This window comes from Crassostrea angulata, chromosome 10 (assembly GCF_025612915.1).
Source record: "Crassostrea angulata isolate pt1a10 chromosome 10, ASM2561291v2, whole genome shotgun sequence".
Taxonomy (NCBI): Eukaryota; Metazoa; Mollusca; class Bivalvia; order Ostreida; family Ostreidae; genus Magallana; species Magallana angulata.
The window spans coordinates 51,118,918-51,140,874 of record NC_069120.1 but is presented as its reverse complement, the minus strand read 5'-3'; the positions used below and the strand labels follow the sequence as shown (position 1 = coordinate 51,140,874).

Below are 21,957 nucleotides of genomic sequence, written 5' to 3'. Positions count from 1 at the left end.
TTTAATCCATTGAATCTTGACTCTCTCTCTCTCTCTAGTTTATCTAATATGCAAATAAATTCTTGCAGTTGGATTACAATTATTCTCATTCTACATTATAGAACTTTGTTTTAACATTAAGAGATTATCTGTTTGTAATTATTCATTATGACTAATACAAGTCAACCAATGACCAACATGATGGGACTTAGTATGAATGTAAAATTAGCAACTACATCAGGCACTTCTTAATTATCATTTTTTAACATTTTACATTACACACAGTTTATAAATACAAAGGTTCACGCTCCAAATCAACAACAAAACTTGTGTGAAGTGTACATGCAATTACTAGATAGGCCTTATAAAATAAATCTTAATGAATAAATAAAATACCAACCTGGTGAGCTTTATAACAAATCCAATTCCATGAAGTCACAGCGTCCTCATTCCGTGAACTAGTCTGTGCACCACTTCTGTCCCTTGGGTTCGAACAGGACATAAGCTGCTGATTTGCTGCAATGACGTCGTATTTGGCTTGTTTGATCCACTGCAGACCAACAGCTGGTTGGGGATTGGGCAGGCGTTGATTCCGTGTATAGCTACCACCAGAAGCCCTATTTGTATAATCAAAGTGTCTCTTTCTTCTTTTGGTGTTACATCTGTTGACGTTTCCTTGAAAGAAAGTCCAATAATTTGAAGCTCCATAATGATAAGAAGAGCTGGCACTGTAACCGGCAGAAGAACTCTCCACTCCTATTTCTCCACGCTCTAACTTCCCTATCACATCAAGGATGAACTGAGTCACTTTTGTCGCCTGATCTACGTTTGTTGGGTTTTTGTCAGGATGCCATTGAAGTAATAACCTTTTGATAACAGCCCTTCTATAAGATTTGGACAGTTTCCAGGCAGCTTTCAGTCTTCGTTCTATATCGCCTTTAATTGCATCCAAGCTAGTTTCAGAAAACTGTATTCTTTCTGCACTAAATAGTTCAAGTTCTTTTGATTGTTTTTCAATTTTGCGAACAAATTTAAACAATCGCACCGAGCATACTTTGACATCATTTTCTCCATCGAACACAATGTATGTTGGAAACATTTCTGATGTGGATTCTTCTTTTTCGAGTATACGAACATATATAAACTCTGATTCAAACACTCTGATATCGTCATCGCTTTCAATGTCTGCCAATGGGTCAATTCTTTCATATGCAGCAATTTCTCCTTTCGAAAATTCGCAAAACGTGTTGTCAAGTGTGTCATGCAGTCCAACAGGTATACTAGTCCCTGGAGATGGTAGCCAGTTATCTGCATCTAATTCAATTTCATGTTTCTTACAGATTTCCATTATTTCATCATCTGATTCGGAAAGCAACAGTTCCTGGATGAACGAAAACTGACCCATTGAAAGCAGGCCTTCTGCACACAAACATACTACTTGCCAGAGTTTGCCTTTCCATTCCTCAAAACATTTTTCAAAATAAATGATCGGTTTTGCTTTGATGTAAATCATAATTTTATCCTTTGATCTTTTATAATAAATTGATTTGTCTTCTGCAGTTGATTCAATTGGAACATTGCCTTCAAACAGGATCGTTCGAAGCATTTCTACTGTTTGAATTCGTACATTCAGAAATGCCAGTCTTATTTTCTGCTTTATTGATTGTTTCTGAAAATGAGCAACTTTCTGCTGCACGCATATCCAAACTCCATTAAAAAAAGCGTCTGAATGGAAAACTTTACTTATCCTAAACAGTAATGGATCATTCTCACAGTCTGGACCTTTTTCAACCTGCTCAGTAAAAAGCGTTGACAACAACTTAGGTTTGAAGTGTGGGGGCAGTTTGTTAAGATTATCAACTTCTAAATATGTGCAGCTCTTCAAAAACATCATTGAATGTTTTCCTGCTATCCTCCGTTTTATAGACAAACGATCACACAGAACAATATCTGTTGACAAGACCAGTTTGTCATTTTCTGAAGGCAGATACAAATGTGGAAGCTGAGAGAAGTCACAATTTTCACAATTAAGAGACTCCAATAATCCCGTGAAAGCTTTCAAAGATATATCTAGCTCTTCTGGTGTCATTATTTTTGAAGATATTTTCTCATGAAGGGAATTAAATGTACGCAAGTAGTGATAAAATACTGGTTGGTCACACACACCAATCAACCTAAACAACTCATTGAAGTTTCCATATTTTTCTGGTCCTTTATAGAGATAACCATCAATAGATTTTCCAGCTTCTAAACATAGAGCAACTTCAAATGGTCGGAGAAATCTATCAACAGAGTTATGATAGATAAATGGTGTTTCCGACAGCCCTCGCTTCACTTCTTCTTTAGCAGATTTCGTGGAATTTTCCAGATATGTTTCTAGGTTTTTGTACATTCTCTTCATTAGTTGACCTTTTTCAGAATATGATGAATTCTGTAAGTAACAGCAAAGCATGTGAATATGGCTTATCACATCGACTACATCTGGTTGTGACTTTACTCCTAGAATATCTAAATCTACAGTATCACGTACTTTCACTGTTGTCTCTGGAACCAAGTTACAGCGAGACCATGATATATTCCACATTGTTGACAAAACAGAGTCTTCAAAACAAATAAGAGACCGCCTGTTAAGGTGAGGTATAATTTTTAAAATCTCCATAGGCACTTTGAATGGAAGAATGCATTTGATTTTTCTAAACTCTCGCAGAAAACTTTGCTTTTCAATGCAATTTGTTTCTATTTTGTTGAAAATGTACTTCACGAGAACCTGCGACTTGTGTGCGATATCGTCATTTATATAGTCAGCAATACACAAACTCTCGATTTTTCTTCCAAATTTCAAAAGAATTTTAAATGGCACAACCGTTTTCATTCCTAAACTCTCCAAAAACGTTCTCCATTTTTCAGAGTGCAATTCTTTAGGCAACAAATCTTCTTCAGAACACAACAGTTTGCAAACTTCCAAATGCGGAGAATAAAATTCACTGGCCTTCTGAAGATCTCCAGTAACCGCATTTTTTATCCATGCTATTCCTGAAATCAGTTCCTTTATTTTCTCTTGTCGACTTCCAAGGTATAACTGTTTATCCACAATGTGCTCTACATGTTCTTTAACAGTAGAGTTGTCAATCAAATTTCCACTTTTTAAGAAAATGTCTGCATAAAAGTCTTCTTGAGACATGTTTAGTATTTCAAAATCCTCAAGCAAATCCTTCCTTTTCAGAATGATAATTCCTAGTTCTTCACACAAAGTATTAACGCCACTTTTAGGAAAACTGTCTTCATCCATAAGAGTAAAAACTCTCTTCATTGTAATATCAGTCACATGTCCATCAAGGGTTTCAAACAAGCATGTATTACGAAACTTGTTTAGAATATCTGAATCTCGATCTTTTACTTCTTTGTGTAATTTGGCTAGTAGATATAACAATACTTGATTGGCTTCTGAGGTGTTAATACTTCCTTTGTACAGATTTTTCTGGTAACAAAACATACTCAAAATGTTTTCTGGAGTTGATTCAGAGGCACATAAATGAGCTGCGATACTGTGCTTTCTTACTATTTTAAGTTTAGGAAATCCAAGCTTTGATAACACCCCTAAAAGTTTTTCATCTTTCCAATTCATATTATTATTCATGACAGCATATGCTAACTGGAAGGGATACAGATACATCTGTCCTTTTCTGTCCTCTGTTGGAACAAGACACCAGTTCGACAAATACATTTTGCAATCCTCAACAGTTTCTTTATTTGTGGAAAGAAACTCCCAAAAATCATTTAGCCATTGACTGCTAATACCCCCTTTCCATTCTACTGGCTCATTACTAGAGTAGAGATTGGATATGTTATTTTGTAAAAGTTCAGCAAAATGTTTTATGGTTAATCGAATGACTCCAGTATAAGCTTTATTTTGAAAGATTGATACCAGGCTTTTGCAAACAAATTTGTCCTTTGAACATTCAAGTAGATGACAAAACTTTGACGCTATCTTTGGAAAAGATTTAGAAAAACATGTCAATAAACCACTATTCAACACGCACAATGGAATCCCTTCTAAGTCATTTTTATTTTCTCTATTTTTAAAACAGAATGCCAGAAGCAATTTCACTTTTGACACATTTTTCAACACAGTTTCTCTAATGTCAATTGGGAGATTGTCGATTCTACATTTGTCGACATGTTCGCTATTCCATGACTTCAAAAAATCAAAAATATCCCCAATTTCCACTGTTTTTGGTGAAGATTTTTGCATTGTAAGACTGTCCTGTGTCTTATATATCAGTGATTCTTGAATACTCTCCAGTATATCTGAGGAAGAACTCAAAAGTTTCAGGCCTAACATTTTCAGTATTTGCGAAAGTTGGTTGGTATTCTGTCGACTGAGAGATATTTTCAATGAACTTTCATGACAGTCACTTTTATTTGTGTGGTCTTGAACATTAGGAATTTCTTCTTCGTTTTCAGATTCGTCATTTAATTTATCAAAATATGCTGGAAAATGATGCTGTTTAGATATTAATGGAACAAACACAACAGCTGAATTTTCTCTATCCTTAAGTGCTCCTTTGGCTGAAATACAATTTGTGCTTCTCATCGATTCAAAAGTCTCTTTATCAAACAACATAGGAAAAAGATTGATTTCACTTGCCAACACTTTCAAGTAAAACATTCCGACTGTCTTTTTCCATATGTCATCTTTGATATGTTTCATGACTGGGAAAAAATTGTTATATTGCCTTACACAATCACTATGCAAGAATTTATCAGAGAATAACAATTGCTTTAGGAATTGTATGGCAGAAATGTATGCAAAGGGTAAGACCTCATTTAATATCAATTCGTTCCAAGAGCCCTTTACGGACGCCTGATCCTCTGTCCAGATATTTGTTCGATTAGAATCAAGAGCAAAGTGACCATTGATATGAACAGGAAGACCAGTTGGATGTGGCAAAGGCAAAAAGCAAAATGCCCGCATTGTTTCATTCAAATTTTCATCAGGATTTTCAGACTCTCCAGATATTGGATCGTCTTCATTTGTTGTTTGTCTCAAGCATGCTGCTATACCTGCTCTCGGCAGAAGGTTAATTCTTCTTTTTTTGTAGCCCTTTTTTAAAACATCTTTAACAACAGTTTCTTTCATTGTCCCAAACACATTTGATATAGCCCAATCCTCGTGCCATTGCTTTTCTCCGGCCTTTCCCTTTAGTTCAATGCAATAATCACAAGAGAAACCTGGATTCGCACCTAAATCAATATTACCGTCCCGCATTAAGTGAAGTGCATCCTTACATTTTAAATGAAATTCTTCAATTCTATACGAGTCCCCTTCCTTAACAAACGCTGTAACTTCACCAATGGTTAACATATCACCACTTTCATCTATTTCTGATAATTTAATGCATTTTAGGTTTCTTAAAAACAGCAGAGATTTAGACATTTCATTCTGAAATGATTCTAATATTTCTAACATATGGCTGTCCTCAATTTCTCCCTGTTCACTGATTTTGGATGCACTGGCCATTTTATTGGTTCGCAAAGGAAGCCGAAACCATGTTCCTGAGTCTGCAGGAAGCTCTTTCTGTAAGTAAGTATTGTAAACCCCAGAATACTTTTCTTCAATCAATTTAAGGTCATCAACTCTCAATCCAGGGTCCTCTGGTGTGGCGTCTGGCACATATTTACAATGTGGGTCAAACATTATAAGGGATCCACCATTTGGAGTTTTTGTTCCTTTAGTCAAAAAAGATGGGACATCTGTGATGTGATAAACAGCATTGAATCCTATTCCAAACTGACCCGTTTGATTTGGATCGGAAGATTTGCTTCCTTCACCTAGTTTAGATATACCATCAATATCCTCCTGCGAGAAACAGGAGTTGTTGTAAACAACAAGAGCTGGTCCTTGGAGACATTTCATAGAGTCATCAAATAATTCTTTTTCTGAATGGCTCCGCTTGTCATAAACAAAATGAATTTCAGTCGCCTGTGCATCATCTGCATTCTGAACAAGTTCATTTAAAATAGAAATGTCACAAGGATACTCTTTAAGGATATTTTTTAATCTTGTGAAAAGTTCCTCTTTTTGTCCAAATGAGACCCCTGAGGAGAATTTCTTGATGAATTTTGCACTTTTCGAGGCCACTTTAAAGAGTTTACATACTGGAATTTTAATGTCCGAGTGCGTAAAAAACAAATGATCTGCTGTTGATATCATGTCATTTCCATCCTCAAAGCACATATCCTTAGGTTTCCGCATTACACCATGAAGGTCAGGCAAAAGGATTCTATCCAGCCCAAGATCTCCAGAGTTTTTTATTATCAAGTTGTACAATTTGATGACAGATGAAAGATTGTCCACTCTCTTCCCCTCAACCATCTTGATACCATTCAAAATTTCAATGATAAATTCCTGTTCTATTTTGTCGTGAACACCAACACATTTGAAAAAATTATGGTAACTACACCAGTTATCATCAATTTTATGAATATATGGAGGAACATCATCCTTCGGGTTGAATGATACGAAGTATGGTTCCACCAGCTTTGAAGTCATGGCATCCACTGAAATCAATATACAAGGGGATCTTTGGAACATCTCCAGTTCTCTTGTCACACAATAATTATCCAAAAAACAGTAGACATTTTTGCATATCTTCTTCAAAATTTCTGCCTCTTCATTTATAATCAGCATTTCCTTTCCTATATCTGCTATCTTCTTTAGTTGCTCTATAACATATATTTTGTTAACATCTTCCCATCTCTTAATGGCAAGTTTACAGAATATGTCGTCATGTGAACAGCTAAAACCAGATTCATCAAGAATTTCCTTAACACTTCCTATCAAAAACTTGCAATTATTCCTGTATAACATAGAAGGAGCTGCAAATTGTTCCACATCCGTTAAAAACAAACTAAAAGGCCAGCCATTAGGCTTTGTCATAACAGGGAGAAATGGAATATCTTTAAGTTTGTCGAACGTTGTTTGTTTTATACAATCAGAGTTTTGCAAGAGGTACATAATTAAAACATTGCATCTTTGTTTAGCTAGTTCAAAATTTGACTGTTCCAAGTATTTTATGGTGTTAACTCTTTCAATAAGCATTTCATCTGATATACTGTCATTGTTCATCCCAAGGCATATCAGTGTTTTCTTAACATCAAGCAGTTCATCTTCTGGAAACCTTTCATCCAAAACAGAGAACAAGCCATGTAGTAAATGGGAATGTTCATTAACCAATTCGATGGGCTTTCGAAGACGTCCATTTGGTTTAGTGGGGATACACTCGATGTCTGTCATATTTGATAAAACATTTTTATTTCCACTGCCAAAGATGCGCTTTAATAGCATTCTCCGAATGTTTTTCTTTTCATCAGATTCCCAGAAATTCTTTGCAAGATTTTTCAGAAATACATTCAAGAAAAAACTCTCTTCACTGCATATTTGTTTCAGAAAATGTGGTTTACAATTGGGCTTCATAAATTCCTTCTGGATTTCAAATGGCATATACATTATATTTTCAGGGAACGGATTAAACAAGACAAGAAGTTGATATGCTGTTTTGCCTAAATCATCATTGTCTTGCAAAGAACTGTCCAAAAATTTGCACTCTTTCAAAGAAAACTTCTGCCCCGAATTCCCCTTGCGGAAAAATATTTTTATCTTTTTTTGACAAATATCTGCATAAAATTTTGATACTAAAGGATTAAAAACATTTCCTTCCTGGGATAATGGCCAAAGTGTGTGGTATTTTGCTGATGATGAGAGCTTGACATTTTCCAACATACTAAGGTAAGCTTTTGACAGTACGTTTGAAATCAATGAATAATTTCGTTGTGCCATTGTCACTTCATTTTCTGACAAGGTAGGTGCTACAATGCTTTTTCTGCTTTGCTCTACTGCAAAATTTCCATTTAGATGAACTTTCATTTGGCTTTCCTGTGGAAGAGGTAGAAAACAAAACACATGCCCTGTGTTAAAAAATCCATAACGCGCATTCTGCTGTTCACTTGCTCCAAGTGAAAAAGTCAATGGCATTGCGGTACTGGCGACTAGAGGAGGTCCCTGAAGATCTTTAAGCATTTGTAAGGCAGCCCATGACACAATCCACCTAGAAGAGGATCCAGTCACGTTTTCAAACTCCGAATCCAATATTTTAGGGAGATTTGGATTCAGTTGTATTTCTATGTCAAACTGAAACGTCAGACTGAATTCTTCCTCTCCTTTAAAAGCAGCTGCTTTCATCTGGTCAAATATATTTTCACACTGGCTTTTTTCAACCGAGTACATTATCTTTTTCTGGTCTGGTTCATCAGTTTGATTAAGAAAATGAAGTTCAATTTTTTTGACGTTTTGAGTAAACAGCAATAGATTGCCTGCCGAGTCCATAAACTTCTTTACTACAGATATAACTTCCTCTCTGCTGTACTGTTTTGTGGATATGCCATTTGGATCCTCTAATGCCTGATTGGCTGTGCGCAAAGGTAGTCGAAAAAGAGTTCCTTCATATTCATCCTCTTTAGTAAAATCACAGTGAAATATTTTATCATAAGGCTTAAACTGCTTTCTAAACTTTTTCACTATTTTTGATATGGGGATCCGTAGACCAGGCTTAGATTTGTCTTTGATGGCTTTCCCTAAATGTATAGTTCGTGGATCAAAAAAGACAATGTATTTTCCACTCACGATACTGGGTACATCAGTCACACTATAAACGGAGCAAAATCCAAGTCCGAACTTGCCGATCTTTGTATGCTCGGTCTCCTTTGTCCCACCACCAAGTTTAATGATATTCTTAAAGTCTTTTTCTTTGAATTTAGCATCATTGTAAAACCAAAGAGCTGGTCCCTGACACTCTTCCATTCCTTTGTCAATCAAACCAGTTCTTGCATCTTCATTTTTTCTCTCATCATACAGTATTTTCATGCAGGTTGCACCAGCATCATCGGCATTTTGGAGCATTTCCTTGAATAGAGGTCCATCTGAGTAATCCTTCAAAATATTCTTGATTCTTGTAGTGAGTGATTCTTGCTGTCCCCACTGTTCATACTCCAGATCCTCAATTCCCCCATTTTCCATTTCTCTTCGAGTTAAAGAAGGGACACCGAAACACTCTGCAATATCAACCCTGACATTTTCATGTACAAAGTGAAGTTTAACAGCTTCTTCTTCAGTGTCCATGTCTTCAAGACTGTGTTTTTCATCTGTGTAAGTACATTGCAACGCAGGCATCAAGACCAATTGTTTGGTTTTTGTCTGAACAGGGAATAAAATTCGTGACTGCTCTTCTTTGGATATTTTTTCTTTCATGTCTTTAAGAATGTCCAAAATATCAGTCACATATTTTAAATCTCTTTTAATCTCCTCAATATCTGATCTTGTTTGTAAAGTGTGAAAATCTTTGATGTTCTCTTGAACGGAAATGAGATCTTCTGATGTCAGTGTCTCTTTGCATCCAATACTCACAAAAAAATTTCTCATTTTACTTTCTTGAACCCATTTCTCATTTATCTGATACTTGTGGGGTTCTAGTAATGTTTGAGGAACATGTGGCAAAAAATCTATATAAACTTTGGAACTGTTTGTGAAGGATGACTTTGTTGGGATAGCGTCTTCTAGTTGTAATATTGCCAAATCGTCCTTTGTCAATTCTTGTTCTGCCAGAAATTCATATATCTCCTTAAGCATCCCATCATATACCATTGATTTATTAGAATTCTTGTACTTTTTTACCAAATGTTTCAACTGTTCAAAAACAAAATGTGTTTTTGGTCGATTTAGCAGTTCTTCAAGATACTCGTTGAGTTCGTCTTGGTCAACATACCTGGACACATAACACACTGACCCTACAAGTAAGTGATACTTTTGTAAACATGCTTCAAGAGGTTTACATAGTCTGGCATCTTTTCCCTTCCATTTCATTAACTTTGGATACGATTCGGATTTCTCCTTCATTACTGGTATCCATCGTTTTCCTTTTACTTCCTCGACAAACATGGCTTTTGCACTCTGTGATAATTTTTTTAAGTGATTGAAAATGGCTTGTACCTTTTTCTTTAGTTCTAGATCATTCAAATGTTCATTCGTATCTTCTATGAATTGCACCGTGTTAATCAAATCCTGAAAGGTTATACATTCATCAGATTTGATTTTTAATTTCTGCAACTTTCCGACCAAGGTTAAATTGCTGCATTCCTTTGGAAAATATGAGTTTTCCTTACAGAAGAGGTCCTTCAGTTTACCTTTAGAGGGATCAAATAGGTCTGTAGGGGCTTTTAATTCACCAACTCCATTCTCAATAAACGGAACTTTGGAAGCTATTTCTATCTGTTCTGCAGGAGTGTCATCATTCAGTTTGTCCATGAAATAATTCATAAACAAAATTACTTCATTAGATTCGTACTTGTTGTCTCTCACACTTTGTAGTGTTTCTTTGATCAATGTTTGTTCCGGGAAATATTGACATCCCAACTCACGTGCAAGAGAAATGCCTTTAAAATCCCTATCAAGCAATAAATCATTATATCTGACTGGAAATTTTTTCATATGAGGTGGTGCAATACCAGCAACGTTTTCAACTGCATAAAGGCTAGAAGAAACATATACATTGGACAGTGGGAACAATTCTAATTTCCTCAGCCATTTTTTAAGGTCCTCTGCCATCTTATCATTGTGAGATCTATATTCTCCAATAAAAATAGCAAACTCCTTTCTTACGCTTTCTGGCAGATTATTGAACTTGATTATGTTCGATGAGTTTTCTCGGAAAGTCTTCTCTAGAACCATGCAAACATCTTTCACTGTTGGCTGTGCGACATACTTTGCCATAACAAAATCGGGAAGGAAAAATGTTTTCTCTAATAGCTTTACCCCACAACATTTCAACACCTCTTTCACCTCTTCTGTTAGACTCTGCTGCAGATGACTTGTCTTGGTAAGGATGTGGTTTTTCTTTAAGACATGGAGGCTGGGATCGGCTTTTATATCCTCTTTTGCTAATAAAACTGGACACAATTCAATTTGTTCAATCAAATGTTGATTTTCTGTCTCTGATAAAAAGGTCCATGCTTTTTGAATCCATTTTTTCTTTGCCCCTAGATCCAGCTTTAAAGATTTTTCAACATCAGTAGATTGCCTCAGTAGTGGTACAAAATGTTCTGGAGACCAATTCTTTATATTCCCTGCAAGATATAAAACAGTAAATAAAATATCAAAACATACTAACAATTATTTGTTTGTTTACATGTAAAGTAAAGAAACGGTTATGTGAACATGCTGTAAAATTGATGGATATAATGAATTACGTTTATAACGAAGTAAAATTGCCCCTCCCTTCGTTGTACGCTTGTTTTACTGTATCAAGCAATATTAAAACAAAGATTTATTCTTAAAAATTAAAATAAATGTAAAACTTTTGTCTGTAAATCTACACATCAATCTGAGAGCAAGATAAACATTAGACTTTCAAAAACCTAACTATTGAAAATATACTTCAACAATTTATTATGTTCCTTAACAGTTTATGATCATCTACAAAAAGCCAATAATAACTCATTAACAATTCATCAACAATCAAGAGACATATGGGCCACATCTATCTCTTGAGCAACAATAACCATAATTTAATCAGCTTTATGGGGGAATATAAAAAGTATCTGGATAAGGTAGTAGAATAGAGCCTGTCTTAATAGGTTTTCAAATTTTTCTCCAGATATTCTTATGTTAAAAAAATGAGCAACTTTTGTAACATTGCAGTTATCAAGATCTTAGATAATTGTTTATATATTATTGAACCTTCGGTACATCAAACGTAAAACCCCTTGTGGGCCCGAGAATCGGCCAGGGGCCACAGTCTGAACAAGTAATAATTAACAATATGTCAAGATGCTTGCATGTAAGTAATACTAAATATCTAAACATTTGAGTTTTTAAGATTACCATTTTTACTATGTAAAAATTTGACCCACGATTGTGGCGCCCTTCTACCCTGGGAATCATGATTTAAACAAACTTGCTTAGATCTACACCATCTGACGTGTGACGATGTTTCCACGCAATTTGCAGCTTTTCTGACAATTGGTTTTTAAAAAGTTATTTTATTTATTTTTAAGTATCTCACATTGAAAGAGGGATAATAAATTGGAATCCCCTTTATCAAATAATGCTTTTGCAAAGTTTGATTGAAATTGGCCTACTAATTCTGTAGAAGAAGTCGAAAAAATACAAAAAGTTTATTGATGGATAGAGAGACAGATGGACCAAAAAAAAGGGATCAGAAACGCTCACTTGAGCTACATGAGATGTACAACATAAGTTAAATATTCAAACATCATCTGTATTTATAAATAAATTGCAATCAAATAATTTTATTAAACATTTTATGGTGTTCATTACTCACCGCAACGAAGTTCTAACAGTCTTCTCTTCATTTCATCTGATAAATCAGAGAGCAGTTGTATCTCTAGATTTGGAAATAAAAACGCCTCTTCTTCCGAGCACAAGTAAATTGGATCATCAGATGTTAAAGACAGAAAATAGCTTTCATCATTTGTTGGTATCAATTCCAATTTCTTGTAAGATTCAAGCTCTGCATATGTCAGAAAATAATCTAAAAGCTGTATTTTGTTTTTTCTGGACATCGTTCTGTACAATGAATCATTGTTCATTAGACTGGCTATATATTCACTGTTGATGAGCGTTGGACAAACACTTGGAATGATGTTGTATTTGGGCCATGACATTATTAGTATTTTCAAATGTTCTGGTAGCATAACTAAGTTTTCATTGTAATCTTTTATTAGACCAATCACTGTGTTCTTTATTTCTTGGTCAGCCATTCTTTCTTCTTCAACAAACACATTGAATACAGCACTCTCTATATTGACCCATGTCTCTTGGGCCTTCTCGGTTTGAAAGATATTCATTTGGACAGCCATTCTGAGTACAGGTGGCAGCAGACGCTTCCATAAATCACTATGAACTTTTTCTATATCAGGTAAACACCTATATATTATTTCAGCCTTCGTTCCCTTTGTAAGTAAATCCTCGATCAACTTTATATAAGCTTTGGGTATCACTTCCTGGATCAGTAGTTCATTCCATTGTATGTTTTTGTCTTTTTCACCAACTTGACCTTCTGTGGCCTGCATTACATGGTCTCTTGAAGGGTCAAGATTAAAAAATCCATTCACATGCACAGGTAAGTCGGTAAGACTGCTGGAGGTAAATGGTAAAGGCAAGAAACAAAACACACGTGCAACAAACCTCTTATCAAACTGCATTGGATATGCAACTCCAACAAGTGGAATATTTTCTTTTTGTTTGGACAGTTTCATCAGATTTAATGACATATCTGTTTTTCCTTGGAAGTAATGAATGATCTTAAATAAATATGTCTTCCGTCGTCCCTCTTTGACGTCGTTAGTGACAACTTGAGCATTGTATGTAACAGCTTTGGAGTTTTGTAAGTATGTTGTTTCATGGTTAGTTGATATATTTTTTAAGTACTCCCAAAATTCTACCAAATCTTTTCTTGTTTCATCGGTCTTTTCAATAGTATTTTCATACAAAACTTGGCCCTCATTTTCCATGATGATAATTTTGTTTACGTTATGAAGAAACAGAAGAATGTTGTCTGCCTCTTTGGTAAAAGAGGTGATGAGTTCTATCATTCTCTCTGGTGGGTATATCTTTTCCAGAAGTAAAGACGGGGACCGTCTCAATGGAAACCAAAACAAAGTACCTATCAAGGAAAAGTTTGGTTTCATACTATATTTAGTGTAATGGTCTTAGTGCATCTTTTTACTAAGTTTCAAAAACCTTTTAGAAAAACTTATCAAAGCAGTAGCTTTAAGAAATTATAATTTAAAAAAGATAATATCAAAAAACCCATGAAAACATGGGTTTAATTAACCAAAGCAATAAATAAACCGAGTTAAACATCAGCTGCCAAAATTTCATAAATATTTTTTATTTTCTCTTTTTACAGAAACATCACATCTCAACGTGGCTGTTGACTGTCGCCACACACCAGATATTTATAATTAATGGAATTTTAATAGCAATGCACTGTTATGCTCCATTGCAGTTTATACATTATGGTATGTTACATGGATAGCGATTTGTAGAACTGCGTTTAGAGAGGTACGCTAGCCAGTGTGCCAATAGTTAACACTAAACTAAAAGCTAAACGAAAAAAAAAGTCAAGACATTAAATAAATGTAGGTAATTATAGATTACAAAGCTCACCAAGACGAGGCATCACCTTTATGAGGCATCACCTTTATGAGACCACCTTTATCGTATTATTTGATAACCATATGTAATGATCTTGGATATTCATGGATACTGTTTTATATAAAATATGATATTGCATCCTATGATACTTACAATCATAATACTTTCAATACTTACAATTCAATACTTACAATTCATAATACTTTCAATACTTTAATAATATTGTATGATATTTTATCATATTTGATATATAAAATGATATTGTATCATATAAAACAATATCATTTGATACTACAATGTATCATATGATATAATACAATATCATGTGTTATAGTAATATATTATATAATACAATATCATGTTATAAAATATTGTATCAAATGATATAATATTATACAATTTCATGTGATATAATAATATATTATATGAATCAATATCATATTTTACAAATATTGACTGGGGTTGAGGGCAACATTGATTATATTAGCCGTCGAGGGACGACGCGAAGCGGAGGGCAATGTAATCGCCCCAAGATGGCTAATATAATAAATGTTGCCCGAAAACACAGTAAATATTATATGAATACTATAAAGAAACAAACCAAAATTCAAGAAAGGATTTAAAAACAGATCACCGTAATTTTCTCAACTCAACATAGAATTACCGATTCAATTTTGCGCAAAGTAAATTTCCAAAATATCGTCGGCATCAAACGGTCACTGCTGATATTCCTCCGCCCGTAGATATTAAGTTATAGATGTATTTCCTGATTTTACTTCACAGTAATTTACAAATAGTTATATCCGTTATGATAGCAAACCGTTGCATTGCGCGTCTATTGTTTACTTGCCTTGATTGATTGCATATAATGACGTCACCTTGTTTTGGAGTCGCAAAGAGTTATTTACGTCACTTTTACGAATCAAATAATCAGAAGCGATCAATTGAAGTAGAAGGAATATTCTCTAGATAATATTCTTCGCCGGTCAATATTAAAAAAAATTGACCGGTCAATATTTTTCGGACGAGCTAATATTACAATTATTGATTATTCGTCTATATAAAGTTAAATAGTGAGAATATTCTACTGAGTATAACTTTATACAATATCATATCATATGACACGATATTATATATTGCAATATGATATGAAACAATATCATGTGATGAAAAATTGTACAATACAATATCATATTACAATATTGTATCATAATTTATAATATTATAAAAACAATATCATGATACAATATCATATAATAATTTTCAATAAATTGATACAATATCATATGGTTACTTGTAACTTTTTACGATATAACATATGATATCATATTGTATCATATTAAACAATAGAGTTTCATATTATACAATACTATATCATAGGACTCATGTTATATCATTCTACAACAAATACATCTATGAAGGAGGTTTGAATAAGGAAGGAGATTTTTTTAGCCTCCTTGATAATGTAGATTAGGCTTTGCATCTGCATCACCTCTGCGGTTCATTTATATTATAGTTAAATCAGCTATTCAAGCTATCATCTATAAAACATTTGACCTGTTCCAAAAAACTAAACCTCCTCCAACATCCAAAATTAATGTTCAGATTCAGCATTCAAGCCTGTCATGTGTAGCAGTATCACAAGACGCATCATCCATTTAAGTTTGGTGAAATTAGAACCAGTATTAACTTAGTTATAATCATCAGAGGGCACCTGCTCCAAAAACTTTAACCAGCTCTTAAAACTTAACCTCTACCCGCAACCGAAACCTACGGCTCATATTCAGCATTCATGCCTGGCAGGCGTATCAGTATCATAGGACGCACCATCCATGCAAGTTTAGTGATGTTAGGACCAGTAATATCTAAGACATATTTTTAGCATCCTTGATAATGGAAATCAGGCTCTTAATCTGAATTTACCTCTGTGATTTATTTATGAAAAATGACCATAACAAACTGTCAACCATCTCAAAAATCTATAAAACTACTCAAAAATCTATAAACGAAATACAAATTCAAAGCAGAGCAACACAGACCTTTAAAAAGATACAGAGAGAATCAGGTGCCTAGGAGGAGTGAGGATTCTCTGCTGACCGGTTGCACCCGCCGTATGCTCCTAGTCAGAATTCGGCATTTCACAATAGAGGTAAATGTCAAAATCAGGAAAATGTCATAATAGGTAAAAACGAAACGTTAATGATTTGGTTTGTCTGTGATGGTCAAATTAAAAATATGGAGCTAATATATTAGAGTTAATTCAACTATGCAAGTTTAAAATACTTGTAGTTCTATTTTCTATAAAAAATGTGACCTGTTACAAAAAAATAAACCTCATCCATCATCTGAAACCTATTCTCAGATTCAGCATTCAAACCTGCCATGTGTAGCAGTATCACAAGACGTATCATCCATTTAAGTTTGGTGAAATTAAGACCAGTATTAACTTAGTTATAATCATCAGAGGGCACCTGCTCCAAAAACATTAACCAGCTTTTAAAGGGACTTGGACACGAATTGACTTAAAATTTTTAAATTTTATTTTTCCATTTTCAATTCCTATACCGATAAATATAAAAGTTTATAATGCCATGTCAAAATTTGAAACTCAAATATCAATTTATAAGCAAGATACAGAGTTTATAATTCTTTGTTGGTAAACAAAGCTCGAATATTGTCATTTTTACATATTCGTTGTATTGGTGTAAATTTCAATCAAATGTAACTTTCATTTGTTAATAATATTATTCAAGAAGCTATCGAATTAGTTTAAATTGTTTTTTACATTCCATTTTGTCTAAGAAATTTACCTTTTTTGTAAACAACTATATGACTCAAGCTTTGTTTACATAATAATCAATTCTTACCTCTGTATCTCGCTTGAAACTTGACTTTAACATTTAAGATTTTGGTCAATCATTTAAAATGGACCAATAAACCATTTTAAACATAAAAAATAAAAATAAAATTTTTGATCTCAAATCGTGTCCAAGTCCCTTTTAAACTTAACATCTACCAGCAACCGAAACCTACGGCTCAGATTCAGCATTCATGCCTGGAAGGCGTATCAGTATCATAAGACGCACCATCCATGCAAGTTTGGTGAAGTTAGGGCCAGTAATAATTTAGAAATTGCTATCAAAGGGCACCTGCACCCAAGTCCTGATGCATCATCATTGCCAGTTTGGTGAAGATAGGACAAGTGATAACGTAGATATAGGACCTGCAACAAAAGCTTTAACCAGGTCCGGACGCCACCGGCGACGCCGACGCCGGGGGTATAGCATAAGCTCCCCGACTTCATCTTGGTGAGCTAAAAAAAATCTTGTAATGTAAATAAAAAATGTAAGCAAAAGGGCTACAAAACTCTATTTTCAATTTAATGTAATAAAAAATTAAAACGTTAACTTCACTCTTTCTGACATGTCAAGTTTTATATTTGATTATACATTTGATAGGAAATCATAAGCTAAATCATATCTTTTGTAACAAAGCCAAAACTAAATTTCAAATTTCTCTGAAAAAAATACCAGCAGTAAAATTTTGAAAATATTACAGTGGTTGCTTATTTGTTAAGTCTAAATTCAAAAACATACTTTATTCATTTATCAAATAATATATTGGTGTGTCGAGCAACTTAAAAATATAAACTTAAAGAGGCCCATGGGGCCACATCGCTCACCTGAGCAACAATGGCTTTATATAGGTGTTCAAAGGATATTGTACCAAATGGCCCCTCGGTAGAAAAACAAAAACAGAATACCATAAAATAAACTATATCCAAATTTCACACTTATTTTCCTACACTTAATCTATGACATTATACCCTTATGAAATACCATTTTTACCAAAAATAAGATCCTATGCAAGATAGAAAACAAAATTTTGGTAGGGGTACACTCTTAACTTCCAATTCTCTTTATTTTAGTTCTGCCCCCTCACTTTATCAAACGATCAAATTATATATAAGAATATGCAGAAAGGTACATATTCATCTTCAACTACATTTTACTAGCTAGTTATTGTATTTTATTTAAAAAGATTCCTACATGTGAAAGAGGAAAATTGTACCTCAAGGTGTTCAAATTAAACGCATTCAAATATTTAATTGTACTTCCACATTATAAACTGTTGTTGTTTACCAGGCGTGAACTCGCATGCGCGGATCTAGAGGGGGGGGGGGGGAGGGGGGGTCAATGAAAAATGAAAATTTATTAAATTTACATAGTAAAATTATCGCGAAAATATGCCTCGGACCCCCCCTGGCAAACACAATTATCCTTCGGACCCCCCCCCCCCCCCGGGAAAAATTGTCTGGATCCGCGCATGACTCGTGCTACGTTTTATAACCTTACTCACTTGATCGATGAATACACTCGAATGAAAAATGTTGTCATGTAATATGTTGAAGAGCTATAATAATTACATGTATAATCAATGCATACGCGTCGGAACTGGGTGGAGGGGGAGGGGGATCCCCCCCTCCAACTTTTTTTTGCAAAGTTAGACATAGCCATACTCAAAATCTTATTTTTTGCTTGTCAATCTAACCCCCCCCCCCAATAAGCCTCAGATTGCAATGTATCGACAGGCATATCGCTCTTTTTTTTTTTTTTTTTTTACTAAGGCCCACACTTTATTTTCATCTTTATTCAAAATCAACGTTAAAAAAATGGCTACAAATCAAGATGATTTTCCGCTGTAATTTTTTCTTAAGAATAGCGATAATAGATTTATCCCCGTAACAGTAATGTTTTAAACTGTTTTAAAGAGGTCGTTTTAATTTAATTGTGTCTGAAAAAACATCAAAGTTGGTGTAGATTCATCGTATAAGGAGGGGGTCCCAAAAAGTTGTTATAGCATATCATCCTTTTAATTTTTCTGTACAAGTATTAACGTTTAGTGAGACATATCTAGTGATAAATCAAAATTTCAGCGTCAATCGTAGAATTAAAAGCACGACACAGAACTCACAATTGGTTTGAGTCAAATTTTTTTTCACAAGAGTTAATAACATTCAACTTAAGATTTTTAAACTTGGTATTTCCTATTCAGAATGAACAAAAGCATGGCCTCAGTTCTGGGAGCAAAGCTCATTTTCTTTCTTATAATTTGAAACTTGACTCAGCTGAAAATGATTAGTAAAGAGAAAATTGTAAATAAACAATTAAAACAGAAGAAACATGCACTTAAACAAAGAAAGAGCACAATTTATTTTTCATAATAAACATATACCTATATATTTCTAGCAGCAAAAACAATCTACGTTTAGACTGAAAATGCAGAGCATCTTAACAAAACACGTTGCATTATAATCAACCATAACGTAGAAATCGTACCGAATTACCAATAAAATGTATAGTATTTATAATATGATATGCTGTTAGTGCATCAGATTATGCTAATTTTGCGCAGGTAAAATATTAACTGTCTGATTTACGGAAGTCTATATTTGATTCGAAACGTAAAAATCCCAAAATACAGGCAATATTTCCTCTCAAGTTAAAAAGCATAAACGAAATTCAAAACAACGTAAAAACCACGGACATGAGTGAAAAGGTTAACGCATCGAAAGATTGAATCTCAATTTACTTTACGAAATTGGCACAAATATATTTCGCATGTTTCAAGTATCCCTTCGCATGTAAACTGTTGCACAACAAGCAAAATCATCTTTGTCAGTTTGACCCGTTTGCCACGCGTCAACATTCAAACTTGGCTGTCTTACACAATGAACTTTCGTTTTTGATATGGAATACCGAACCCGAAGTTATAAACTGATTGACAGCGATTATCTCTTTATTTTTATTTTCGTTGATTACTAAAAATTGAAACAAAGTTCGCCAATAATTTTTGCAATTTATGTTTTCCTTTCCATAAGGATTATTTTTGCAAAATTACGTTGAATTTAACTCAATAGTTCTTGAGAAAAAGATTTTAAAAAATGCACTCTCTTTTTTCTACAGTTTCGAGGTTAACTCCGTTTTAAATAAAGATCGCTCTTTCATTTCTGCAATTTATAATCACCTTTCTATAGGGATGCTTTGTGCCAAATTTGGTTGAAATTGGCGAAGTGTTTTAGAGAAGAAGTTTAAAATGTGAAAAGTGTACATACGGACGGACGGACAGACAGACAAAAGGTGATCAGGAAAGCTCACTTGAGCTTTCAGCTCAGGTGAGCTAAAAATTATCACAAATACATTTCAACTGTAAAGGAGAATGTGAAGAGTTATTGTCTTGTTCATTCTTAATTCATTTAAAGATTAATATAAAGTAAGGCTCAAAATATAATCACACACAAGTATATAATAAATAAGTTGTGAATGTGTTTTACCATGATAAAAACCCTGTTCCAGCGAAGACATATCAAATCCAAAAGTGCCCTCTTTCTCCAGTCTAAAAATATGATTCAACACTGGCCAGAGCGTTTTCCTGTATTTGGTGGTCAAATTTGATAATGTTACATTGTGGCAAATTCTATGTGGTCGCTCCGTGGGATTAATAATTAGCAACTGGTCTCTACTCACAATCAAAGGCGTGTCTACAAATTTAAAATATAGCATGAAAATTTTCAAATTGAATAATTGTTTGACGTGTATTGAATTTATATTAATTTTTGGCCAAAAATTAAGTTTTCGCTAAATAAAATATATCGCAAAATGCTATGCAAACATTATCATATGCAAAATTATCAATTCAGAAACTCACTAAATCAAACCCATTTATCTTATTGAAAATATCTTTGCACACTTAAGGTAGCTCGCGGGTTTACCTGCTTGTGAGAAATTCTTCCTTGAAAATTTGACCACGTGATCCATAGGTTTTATAGTTTTATTTCTAAAATTCATTTAAGATTCGTCTGCGCGGTAATAATGTTATCGTGTTTCAAATACAGTGTCATTAATAAAATCAAGCAACGCCATTTCAATGAAATATATAGTAAAATGCACATTTTAACCGAGAAACGCATTACAAAACTATGCTCCAAACTTTTAAACGATTCAGACGAAATTAATCATACTCAACACAAAAACAGAGGAGATAATTATGAATCAATTCATAAAAAAATATCAGTATGTGTTCTCGGCCAAATTTTGGCAAAAAAACTTTTAAGATTTAAAAGATTTCTCAAAACCTTATATTTTCATTACGACGTTAGCCTGACGTCAGCATTTCCTTACTTCTTAGAACACCAAAATTGAAATGCATTTATTGACAAGACTAGCTGTTTAACACATTTTAGAACATGCAAATGTTTATTAGACATTATTGTGAATGTTATCAAATGCAATTAATGTAAGGCTGTAAAGATACAGAAAATTGCTATTTTTGTTTTTAGGAAACTCCGAGTCAATCAATGCAAAAATAAAATGCCAGGCAACTACTGACATTATAAGTAAGAAATCGAATAAAACAGTTATCTCAAGCCAAAAGAAATTTAAGAATTTAATCGGTAGTACAGATTACGGAAGTTATAATTGTAAAACAAGAGGCCCATGGGCCACATCGCTCACCTGAGGAACAATAGGTATGATAAAGTCAGCTTAATGGAGTCATAATACAATCTGGACAATGTACATTAATACATGTAGATCCTGTATAAATAAAATCCATTTTCCCCTTTGGAACTTGGATAGCCCTGATTGCTGAAAATATTTACAAGAGCAGACTTTAATCACCGCTCCTGCACATATATAGGGACTCAACGTTATGCAGGCAGGGATGACCGCACACCTACGCAACTC

General features: G+C 34.0%; 1 protein-coding gene across 1 annotated transcript in view; it reads right to left on the bottom strand.

The window, feature by feature from the left end:
* The window catches only part of LOC128166033 (sacsin-like), a 47,318-nt gene that overhangs the window by 1,224 nt on the left and 24,137 nt on the right, over positions 1-21,957 (bottom strand). The window contains exons 6-8 of the mRNA XM_052830946.1: positions 20,547-20,753; positions 12,375-13,718; positions 380-11,157 (exon numbers count right to left, since the gene is read on the bottom strand). Coding sequence (XP_052686906.1) covers positions 380-11,157; positions 12,375-13,718; positions 20,547-20,753 — 12,329 coding nt within the window. The remainder of the gene's footprint in view (positions 1-379; positions 11,158-12,374; positions 13,719-20,546; positions 20,754-21,957) is intronic.